The sequence below is a fragment of the Heterocephalus glaber genome, unplaced genomic scaffold (genome assembly GCF_053883595.1).
Source record: "Heterocephalus glaber isolate CG9 unplaced genomic scaffold, H.glaber_assembly_v1.0 deba00001463, whole genome shotgun sequence".
Taxonomy (NCBI): domain Eukaryota; kingdom Metazoa; phylum Chordata; class Mammalia; order Rodentia; family Bathyergidae; genus Heterocephalus; species Heterocephalus glaber.
In genome coordinates this window covers 5,783,279-5,795,385 of record NW_028258310.1, presented here as the reverse complement: position 1 = coordinate 5,795,385, position 12,107 = coordinate 5,783,279, and the positions used below count along the sequence as shown (strand labels likewise).

The 12,107-nt window shown below is 40.2% G+C and overlaps 1 protein-coding gene across 6 annotated transcripts in view; it reads right to left on the bottom strand.

The window, feature by feature from the left end:
- The window catches only part of Megf10 (multiple EGF like domains 10), a 186,287-nt gene that overhangs the window by 18,735 nt on the left and 155,445 nt on the right, over nucleotides 1-12,107 (bottom strand). For all 6 annotated transcript variants that reach the window (XM_004854449.4, XM_004854448.3, XM_087180555.1 and 3 more), the window contains 4 exons: nucleotides 4,588-4,734; nucleotides 3,287-3,421; nucleotides 2,639-2,767; nucleotides 373-501 (listed from right to left, as the gene is read on the bottom strand). In XM_004854449.4, the coding sequence (XP_004854506.2) occupies nucleotides 373-501; nucleotides 2,639-2,767; nucleotides 3,287-3,421; nucleotides 4,588-4,734 (540 nt within the window). The remainder of the gene's footprint in view (nucleotides 1-372; nucleotides 502-2,638; nucleotides 2,768-3,286; nucleotides 3,422-4,587; nucleotides 4,735-12,107) is intronic.

Below are 12,107 nucleotides of genomic sequence, written 5' to 3'. Positions count from 1 at the left end.
AGAACCACTGGATTCCATCTTCTCCAGTGGTCCACCTTGTTAGGCAGTGAGTCTTGCTGTCTTCATTACTTTTCTAATCTTTATTATCTTAACCTATGTGCTACTAGAATAAATGATACAGAATTTCATCCATATAAATAGGGTTGAATTAAAAGAGCAAAGAGACAGAAATTATATACCATCATATAGCACTGCTTCCACCTCAGTGTCCCTATACAATCTGGAGACAGAATGCTTGGAAGAAAGTGGGTCTTAACCATTTATAGTAATTCAGATGTCTAGATTGTATAGATGAAGTAATCCACTCCAGAGCCCCTTAGTAAACCCAACTAGTACATGCAAGGTGTGAGGCTGCTTCCTCCCAAGGCTTACTCTGAGTGCAGTAGAGCCCTGTCCAGCCAGGAGTGCATTTACATTCTCCATCGTAGGCACTGCAGAAGGCTCCATTGTGGCAGTTGCAAGTGTGGATGCAGTTTGGGCCCCAATGCACAGGTGGACAGGCTGAAACCACAATAAGCATGGAGAAGTGTGTTAGATTCTGAGGCCAGCACCAGGCAGAGTTCCATCTACCCCTACACATCTCCTTGTATAAGGGAGCAGAGAACATCAGGACAAGAAAGAATACGAAGCTCACAATGTTGTGCAGAAACCCCAAATTCTTTGCTAAAACCCACAAAGCAATTTGATCTCTTCAATGACCATTATCACTGACATACATATTAATTTACAACAATAGAGTTTGTCACTGGAGCAAGAATCATCCCAAGTTTACAGATTCAGTTTTTAAACAAACACACATACAATACCTTCTATGCGTCCAACACTGTTCTGGCGCTAGGCAAATAGATAGTAAAGAACAAGACAAAGTCTAAACTACTTTCTGGATGCTTATATTTTAGTACAGGAGGTCAAACAATCAACTAACCAACTGAAAAAAACAATAATGGTAAATGCTATAGAAAAAAAATTAGTAGATAGGGCAAAGAATGATGGATGCTAAGGTAACTATTTGTATTAGGTCTCACTTGCTATGTTATATTAGTTATGATTATAGAGTGGGAATAAGAATCACAGACTTTTACATTCCCAAAAGGTAAATGTAGAAATGGGGCTTTAAAAAATCATTTTGCCAAGGATACCTATCCCTTTAAATGCACACCTTTAATTTTCAAAGTCTCTTTTCACTTTTCTCTTTTTAAACAGATTGACAATCAGCCAAGAAGAACTATTTAAACGACTGCACAGAGTTCATCAGGGAATCAGTGAGGTCAATGATCCCCGTGAGAAGGAAAGTCTTTTGCCAAATAAATCAACTTCCTCTGGAGTGATTATGGGACAGGCAACACTATTGTCACCATTCATAGTAGTGTTCCCATTTTTGTTCCTTTCAGCACATTTCTTCTCCAAATGAGGAAGTGACCAACTTCCAAAATAAGGACTAATTTTAATAGGAGCAAAGTATATCAATCGTGCAGTGGCCCTAATATTGGGTCTTTTATTTTTCCTCCTCAAATCCTGCCATTTGGTTTTAGTACCTATCCCTTGAGCTGTCCATATGCCAACCTCAATCAGAGACCCTACAACACATGTAGATTTAAGTAGACTGCAGCTATGTCTGAAATGATGTCCCCCAACTAGAGTGAAATGCACCACAGAATTCCTTCTACTAATGCTTCTCCAAAGAGCTACACTTCCCAGGTCAGTGAGCTCTGCCTTCTTACTCCTCACAAATGGACACAGGTTGAACAGATCAAGCAAAACCAAACATTCAGAACAAATCTTCAGAAAAAAATACATCATTTATTAATAAGTACTTGCAGATCGATTATAAATGTGGAGTCTGAATTAAATGGCCAATAAAACACAATGTAAAATCAGTATGTAGTCATTCTTTGTTCTCTTATGTGCTCGATAGGTGGATTAAATAGGAACTGAGCATGTAGTGTGGCTTTTTTTTTTTTTGGTACTGGGACCTTGCACTTGCAAGGCAGGCAATGGAACCACTGAGCTAAATCCCTGGCCCTTAGTGTGGCATTTTTAATGACAGGATCCAGATTCTCCCTGTACAGCACATAGACTATCCATGATCAAAAGCTGAATACTTTTAGAAGTTGTACTGACTCTTTCACAGAATTAAACAAGTGACTTCTGGTCAATGTCATCTTCTCATGACCTGGGTAATTCTAAAAGTCACCTGCACAGTTCCTCAGACAGTCCTGGTCTTATTCAGCAGCACAGCAAGCATCTGCTGTGAACTGCAGGTAGGTGGGCAGTGTGCTCAGGAGACAGAGCAGGTATCTTAGGCTTGCATCATTTAAATTCTATTTCTTAACTCCTCTTATTAACTCTCCAGGTAAATGCACAATGAAGAGGTGGACTTCTAATTATACTTCAATGGATAGTGAATCATTGAAAAGTGAGTCAACAAAATGTTAGTTAGTTAGGTTCTTTCCAACACATTTTGATTTATCCTTAGAATCACTGCAAAGAATGCAACAGAAGGAAAGGAATTTAAAAACTAGAATGCAATTTTTAATTGGTCATATCTCCTTTCTTGATTGTATAAACACTCACACTTTAATCCTAAGGCACTTGAAATCAAAGAATCATGGTTCAGTTGTTCTGCAACAAGACTTACGTTGGGAGCAGTCACTGCCGATCCAACCTGGATAGCACTGACAAGATCTGTCAATGGGGTTACAGGTGCCATTGTTGGTGCAAGTGCAAATTCCTGCACAGTTTTTCCCAAATCTGCCACTGGGACACACTGTGAATAAGCCATAGGTCAGTAGCTCACAATAACAAACCCTCTCTCGAGACCCTAGGCCCTAGGACAGGAAATGACTTCAAAGGTCGCTAGCCCAGTTGCCCCTTTAGTAGCTGCCTCTGCTCAGCAGCACCACTCATCCTACCTGAGCTCATTTTTATAAACCTACAAAGCCAAAGACTCTCATTAAGGATAATTAGTCAGGAGACTTCATCACATTTCTAGAAAGCTGACTGAATGGCTTCTCATTCAGGGAGTCAAAATCCTTCCTCGCATTAATTTTTCATGGGAGGATGTTCCCAAATAAAACTGAAGACTAGCATGCCTCAGAGATAAAGGTCTTGCTGACATGACAAGCCAGCATTTCTAAAGCTCAAAGTCATTTTGGAAGCTGCGCATCTCTCAATCAGGAGCCATCAAGAGCTCATGGGTGAAAACACGTCCTTCAGTAGTCTACAAACAGAGATGGTAGGGCTTGCTCTTCAACATACATTTCTCTAAAATGCTTATGAGCCTTACCTTCATTACAGAGGGCACCTGTGAAGCCAGGCAAGCAGTCACATAGGCCTGTGATGTGGTGGCAGGGCCCGCTGCTGTGGACACAGTGTGGGCATGTCTGGCTGCAGCGATGCCCATAAAAACCAGGGGAGCATACTGAAAGCAGGAGGGAAATCAACAGTTATCTTTCTGAGATGTATTTATCTCATTTCCACATAAAGATCTCATTAAAGTTTTGCAGGAAAAAAACCTTTAAAAAAATGATACTGAGAATTTTCCAAGTATAAAATAAGAATGACAAGAGGAACAAGGGCACTGTTTAATAGGGGAAAGATGCCACTAAAGCCAGGATGAATTCCTGCAGGCCAAGCAGATGTCTTAGTTCTCTTTATTTTCCAATTTGAGGGCCCTAGCCCTATAAATAATTCAAGGATGGGCAGAAGCCAGGGCTCAAATAATTTTTCTTGAATGGATAGAGGAATGAAGAAATTAAAATTTAAATACTAGTAATCTCAAATAAGTACCCCAAAGTTATTTGTTCATCCTTTACTCTTTAGAATCATTTTGGCAATAAACAGATCCACAGTCAAAATTAGATCTTTCCCCCTCCAAATGGTTCAGGTTGATAATTGTGATCGGAAAGTAAATAAGCAAAATGCTACATATTTAGGTGCTTCCCAAGACCTTACTTAGGTTTAAATAAAGGATGACTACATAGAGATCCAAATGGAAAAAGGGGACAATTTAAAAATTAATATAGTGTATTTTATAATTAATCATATATTCTTTTTAAATTGCATTTACTAAAAGACTTAGTCAAATGTTATGGATAATTTCCTAACTCAAGAATTCTATTGACCATATCAACAGTCCCCATTTTTAACTTGGCGATTCTGCTTTCCCCATAGCACTGACTTTGAGACATAGCAGGACATATGATTAGCCTCAAGGTCTGGCTGATGTTGACTTCTGGTAATTGAGGTAAGGACAATGCCAAATTGCTTAATAAAATATTTACAGGTCAGTGGATTTCTAGAACACCATTTGCAAGGTCTAAGGAAGAATCACGTCTTGATGATGGTGCCAATGAGGCAGTGAAGGTATTACTGCAAAGAAGTGGTTAGTCCTGTAGGTTGAAAAAATAAAGTTCTTGGGGAAGCGCTGCGGAGGACAGTTTTGCAAAGGACAGGTGACCTGTCGCCACTTCCTCTAAACTTGGGGCAACAGAACCACTATAAACTAAGGGTGGAACAGAGATCATCATTCTGCCCATGGTGTGTCAGGAAGGGAAGATGGAAATTATTGCCCGATGAAACACTTACTTCTCTGGCAAGTGGTGCCTCGGAATCCAGGTGCACATTCACAGATACCATCATCAGGGGAGCACGAAGCCCCATTTTTACAGTAGCAGGGCAGGGAGCAGTTGGGGCCCCAGCGTCCCTCGGCACACACGCTGTCACAGTGCACACCTGCAATGAGGCACACAGGGCAGGGCTTCCGTGGACGTTCATTGGAAGATGAGGCCCAAGCTCACAATATTAAAACTGAGCACCATGGGCAACAATGAGCAGAGATGACATCAGGTTTAAAATTCAGTTGTCATCTTACACACACTGACACAATATCATTATAACATTAAAATAATACCCAGAGCTATTTTTCTATGCAGCTATGAAGGAGTAAAATACCTCTGCTATATTGATTTTATTTCTTTAATAGCAAGGAGCAACAGGAAAGCCCAAGGGCTCTGTCTATTGAAGGCAAAATTTATCAGAAATAGTATTGATTTCCTTCTTCCCCCTACTCTTTGTTTTCACAGAGAAATGAACATCGTCTACAATGATAAGGCACAGCAGGATGGTTAAACTATTTTATTTACATCAAGAAAATGCTACCCTGGAGTAAATACATACATAAACACAATCTTAAAATATTTTGATGACACACTGTGCAGAACCGAAAGATGTACTAATGTGTCACCAAATTCTTCCTTAAAAATTTAATCTCACATTGGACAGAGATAAGCAGCATAGCACAACTGACATTATTTATAGCTATAGTCTACACTATTGATTATTATGAAACTGTGTATAGGTATTTAATTCTCATTTTGGAAACAAAGAAACTTTAGAATCTGCCATGAATGAACAAACAAATGCCTAAAGGAAACATAAAGAAAAATTGAGGTTGTAAAAAAATTTAAACCAGGTTTTATATGAGGTAAAGGGAAGTCTCTTGTAAATCTGTATTTGAAATACAATGGGCCCTCTTTCTGTCAGTCAAAATTCTTCACAGCTCAAAGAAACGCTCTTCACATTGAAAGGCAATGAGTTATAATTAGTAGTGAAGTAGTGACTGTTGGCTTTAGACCAAATTAAAATATGGTAAGAAGAAGCACACACACTCTCCAGGATTCCAAAGCTAAAAACCAACCACCCAGCACCCAGGATGCAGTGCAGGCCATGGTTTGTCTGACAGCTTTTGCTTAGAAAGTGATTAGGAGAAAAATCACCATGGTTTGAACCTTAATGCTTAATTTGGAAGCTGTCCCTGACTAAAGCATGGATGCAACTAACGGGTACAGGGCCACTTCTGCTGAATAAGAACCCTCTTTTCTCTTTTTATTGTTCCACTTTTCTCCTTCTGAAAGTCTCTCACATGGTATAGGCTACAAAGTAGGCACCAAAGCACCCAGACCTTATCGTGTCCATCTTGAATCAACAACAGACCTATACTTCAGCTCAGATTGCTGACTGGAAAAAGGAGACCAGACATGTTTATAAAACTAACTGGGGTTTAAATGTTCCCTATAAGATAAAATATAGAATTTGGACCTACTATGGAATTTCTTCTTATGTTGACAAATAGATTATATTTCTTTGCAAACATATTTTAGAAAGCTGAAATAAAATTGTAAATTCTAACCTTAGTCTTGCTGATCATTTTACCAACAGCTATATTAGTCAGAAGCATCGAACATACTGAGTAGTTGTCTATTCCAAAAGGAAGCTGTGAACTTAAACTTTCCTTTGTGAATTTAAAGAAAGTGTCAACAAGGGTAACTCACTACAGACTTTACTCTCAATTCAAATTCAGATCCTAAACTTTGACTCCTGTTTAACAGTGGCTAAGATGGATACACTGCTTCATAGCAATCAGACACTCCTGGACATTTTGGTCTGGAGTCCCTCAGTCAAACCTCAATGAGAAGTTTAAAGAGTGGAAAGTGCATAATTATCTGATTAATCTGATAATCATCCTGGAAATTAGTCTTGATTTTTTATGCTTTTTTGGTGGGGTGGAGTTTTGGAGAAATGAGATTTAGCCATTTATGGCAATTTAGTTTATCAGTTACTTGCCAAATGACTACTTCATATCACTCTTAAATTCAGTTAAGAAGAATGGAGTACGCTTCAGCTCAAAAGTATATGCTGTTTTTTATATTATAGGCTATGATTTACGTATAGCTTAGCACTCTCTCAATCACAGCATGTTACAGATAAGATTGGCAATCTGAATAAAGTGATCCTTTATTTCATGTCTGATTCCTCTTCCCTTAAGAGGTTTGACCACCTGGTTAGTATAACCATTAGTCATCATCAACTTTATCAAGGTAATTTTCTCATAAGTAACAAGGCCCACACTATAGCAAGGAGACTGTAGCTAGGACTCAATAGCAAGTTAAGCTTGTTTCATACAATTTACTCACCATTTCTTTTCCAGTCTGGTGGAGAACTCTACAGGTCATCTATCAACCTTCTGTCACCAATAATATAAGCATATTTCAGCAGAACCAGCCTTATTTTCAGATAACTTTTACTTTAGGAATGAAAGAAATCTTTCCTTTGAATGTAAGTTATAAACATTCTATTACCAACACCCGCTTAAAAATTCAAGTTCTTTTCTTTTACTCTATCATCAGTAAAAATGAGCCACCACATCGAAGATATTAATACCTCATCTTCTTGAAGTCAAATATCTGAATGTCTTAGGGGCAAATCTAGGGAAAAGTGGGACGCTGTCTTCCTCCCTCTGCTGCATCTTTTCTCCAACTGCTACTCCTCCTCTCAGACTTCTGAATCATGGAAGGATAAGATAAACCTATTCCTCCTGAGGTGAAAATCCCCTGGAGAATATTAATATTTTAATATAGCACACACTTTTAAAAGTCTAAGAAACAAATATCTAACTGTGACATTTCAGGCAATTAGGCTCATGGAAGGAGTATTGGGTAAGTGCTTCTCTAAGTCACATCTAGGTATAAGGCAGCTGACGTGTCCTTCATGTAAGGACAACCTTGCAGTGAGATGTACCCCAAGCTAACATGTTATAAGTTTGCTTTTAAAGAATTGGGGGAATTTGATGTGCAAGTGTGCACGTGTGTGTGTATTTTATTCCTTAATTATTTGTATTGCTCTCATCACATTCTTTGTCAATTTTGCTAAACTAAGATATCCTTTTGTTTCCTTATTTGTAAAAATACAAAAAAGCGAACTGAAGTCAATGAACATTCAGAGAGTATAGCTAGCTGCTGGCTTACTGATGGAATATTCTCTGAAAAGGGTAACTCCAGGGTGCTAATGGCCCCAGACCAAGTCACCACAAGCTCTGTCTGGGGATCATGGTCAGGGAGGGAGGTAGCTTGCAAAGGAAGGAGGAAGGGTCTGTGTTGAGGGAACAGTGGATGCCAGCCTCAGAGGCTGCATTACTTGGCTTTTCTTTGCTGGGACATAATGCCTGACACCCACAACTAAAAGGAGGAAAGATTTAAGTTAACCCCTAATTTGGCTGGTTCTGTGGCAGGAATATTACGGTAGAAGGGCAAGGTACAGAAAACCCACTTAGTTCATGGTGATCAAGAAGGAGAACAGGGGAAGAGCCCCAGAGAGGAAAGGGTGAGGGACTAAATATAGGTCCCAAGGCCACATCCCCATGATGCACCTAGAAGTTTGCTCCACCAATCTCTGGGGTGGATCCCAAAGCCGATGAAAGTTAATGCTGTGCCCTAACCACCACAGAGGCCCAAACCAGTATACACTTTTCCTTTAGGAATCACAAAAATTGGGTACAATTGAAACTCAAGGGCTGGTAAGAATTGGTAAGATATGTGGGCTTGGCAGCCAAGCAGTGGCTTCAGGGAGAAAAGCCAGAATGTCATATGAGCAGTATTTACCTCCTTCTGGTGGTATGCGGGGCCAAATGCACAAGTTTTCAGAAGGAATGGGTTTGACTGAATTTGTATTTTATAGGAGGACAGAAGATAGTTTGAGGAGGTGAGTCTAGAAGAAAGAAAGTAAATCAAATGGCCACTGGGGTTACCCAAGTGAAAAATAGTAAATGTGACAAGGCATTCAACTGAATCAACGACAGGTAGTGTGTAAGGGAAGATGAGTTGTGAGGGATCCTTATGTTCCTTACCCCACCATATTAGTTAGTTTTCTCGTCACTAAGGTATGATATCTGACACTCACAACTTAAAGAAGAAGATGTTTAATTTGGCCCATGGTCTCAGAGGATTCAGTCCATGGTTGCTGGCTCCAAGGTAGAAACATCATGGTGGAAGGGTATGGTAGAGAAATGATGCTTAGTTCATGATAGCAGGGAATCAGAGCAGAAAATATTGCCAAAGAGGCAAGGGCCAAGGAACAGACATAAACCCCAAGGTCATGATTCCTTGCTTTATCCATACATCCAAAAGTATGCTCCACCAAATTCCCTGGGCAGATTCCAAAGCCAATCAAGTTGACATACCACCCTAATCACCATACCTAGCCCAGGTAATTGATTAATTCTGGCAGCTCTATGAAAGAAATGGAGCCTGTTTTTTGCTTTCCACAGTGGCTAGTACATGGATGGTGTTAAATATTTGTTTAATGAATCAATAAGCAGAGTCCCTCTTCTGTACATGATATTCCAGACCACTTTCCAACTGGATAGAGCAACTAAAACATTCTTAGCTTCCCCGAAGAAGTCTTTGTTCAAGCCAGGAAGCCCAACAAATTTATAATGTGTGTACTTACAACAGTTACTCTTTCTAGGTAATGCCTGCCTTGCTCATTTTTGAGAAGGTATACTTTTAGGAGCTTAGTTCTGTATTTTAAATATTGATTATAAAGCAATAGAATTTTGTGCATCTTCAAGAAATTTCGCTGGAATGTTTTAAAAGAACAGATAAAACTTCAACACAAGTTACTTCAGGAAATAGCTTCCCAAAATATTTGGAAGAAGGGGCAAAACGAGAAGAGGGTAGCTTTAAATTTGCAGCAAACTCTGGTTCAGTGAAGGCATTTTTTCCTGATAAATGTTCTAATGCTGATAAGGAAAGCTGTGAGGGGCTGTTTTTGCCAGGACTGAGGACAAAGAGCTCTTTGATAGCCTTTACAAGTTGCTAGGCAATGGCTGAATGATCGTGATAAACTTCAGCTAAGCAGTTCTAAAGAAATGTTCGTGCATTTAATGCCTGATGCATTACGCCAGTGGCCTCAATGTGAAATCAGCATTCACTGGGCATTTGAGATTGCATGAATGCAGTAAATAAATCATCTAGGGTGTTATTATTTCCCTTCTCAGAGATATAACACCAAATCCTTGTCTTGCTTCATTGTTTCTATTTCTCACATCAGAAATGCAATATTTGGGGGGCATTAGTGAATAAAGGAAATCATTTTAATTCAATGTCTTGATCCTGGGCAACAAGCTGTTAAACATATACTAGAATAAAAAGAAATATTTGTTAATAATTGGCTTTGGTGATGATAGCAGGGAAGAAATACAGCATTGAGTCTTAACACTTTTTCTGCTTGCTAATACACTGACCAGGAAAGCAGCAGCACAGTGTAATGCAATGTAGAGAAGTTACTCACCCAAGTATCCACCTCTGTGCAGTGTGTCTGCCTAGATAGAACATAAGCTCCTGTAAGATGGGGGTTGGTGCCATTTTACTTCTGTGTTCCCAGTACCCAAGGACTATGATGGCATAGAACTTGGGGACACTCAACAAATAGATATTAGATCTTTCTGTTTGGATACTCTAGATTCTCTAAGAAATAATCTGCTTCATATAGGTAACCAGGCTGAGAAAAGTCTTGATCAGTCATGAATTGGAGATGCTTGCATTTGCAACTGCAAGACAAAAGTACTGGGGAGCATCGTCTGGGCCCAGAAAAAAGCAGGCAGAGCAGAATGCTGGATAGAGTAGATGATCTGGGAGCTTTGGCTTTTTGTCTCTTTGGGGGAAAATCAGCATCTATCTGAACCCTCATTTCAGGGATCCAACCTTCTGCTTTTATATGACTCCTTCCCCCAAAACCAGACAGAGACAGACAGCCACTTGAAGACAAACTCTCTACCCCTAAGTACGAAAAAGTGTTAGTGAGTCACGTACATGTGTGGCTGTTTGGCTATAAACATTTAATTAAACTCATTTGACAAAATTATTGCCTCCGACTTGGGTTTGCACACACGTGTCACTGGACGGAAGAGTGGTCTCTCCTAACTGTAATGACTCAGGCCTCACTAAACTGAGGGAAAGATACTTGGGACAAATCAGGCCGGAAGCAGTGGTTCACTTATTCTGCAGGTCATAGTTGGTGTTTGGGAGAATCTTGGAAAGGAGGGTTGTCCTTGTGGGGAAGAGCTGGGCCTCTGCAGACCTAGTTCCACTAGGAAGAGTGGAGAAGCTGGATTATTCTCACCAATCTGCCCACAGGGCTTCTCCTTCCAATTCCTCTCTCTCTCTGGCTGGGCTCAGATGAGAACCCCACCACCTTTTCTATTCTTTCTTCCTTCCTTACCATTATACTGTGTCTTGCTAGCCTCTCTCTTTTCCTCAAGACACCTAGAAGTTGAGTTGATGGCCTAATCTCTTTTCCATCAGTTTCACATTTAACTTTTTTATTCTAGTATAAATGCATGCTTAAGCCTTCACTTCTTTTCTTTTACCAATGGTTATGATGCTTCTGGCCAAGAAATACTTCCTTAGACTGAAGTTCATCAATAACTAGAATAATGAGAGGTAGGGGCTTCTGAGCCACTGCCCCACTGCTCCTGGCCCAGAGGAAGGGGCTTCCAGGCCACCATCCATCCCATTGCTCCCAACTCATAGATAGGGGCTTCTGAGCCACAGTCCCAATGTTCCTTGCCCAGAGGAAGGGGCTTCCTGGCCACCATCCATCCCACCACTCCCAGCCAAGAGGAAGGGGCTTTTGGGCCACCATCCATCCCGCCACTCCTGGCCCAGAGGTAGGGGCTTCTGAGCCACTGCCCCACCTCTCCCAGCTCAGAGGAAATGAAGTGCGTGGGGGCCAACAGCACCCCCTGCCCAGGTCAAAATGAGAAGACACATAAACAAGTCTCAAAACCAGACTTCAAGATCACCTACAGCAACCCCAAAGGGAAATGAAATGGAACACTCTGATACCCAACCACCTGGACCCACTGAACTGGCAATGAAAGAGGATCTACAAAAAAAGGAAATCAGAAATAATTTCTTAGATAATAGGAGAAATTGTGCCCATAGTGCAAGACATGATTAATAAATCTAGAGAGGAGCTGAGGAACATGATGGAATCCCAACATAGGAAACAAATGGAATCCATAAAACAGATGCAAATAGATTTCCAGGAGATGAAAAACTCCATTGAAAGTCTACACAGCAGAATGAGCCAATGTGAGGATAGAATTTCAGATATAGAAGGTAAGATTGCAATTAGTGACCAGGAAAAGAAAAATTGCTTCAAAATTGTAAAGGAACATGAGAAATCAATCCAGCAGCTGCTAGACGATACAAAGAAGAATAACATAAGACTGATTGGAGTCAAAGAAGAAACAGGAGAGTGTAGAT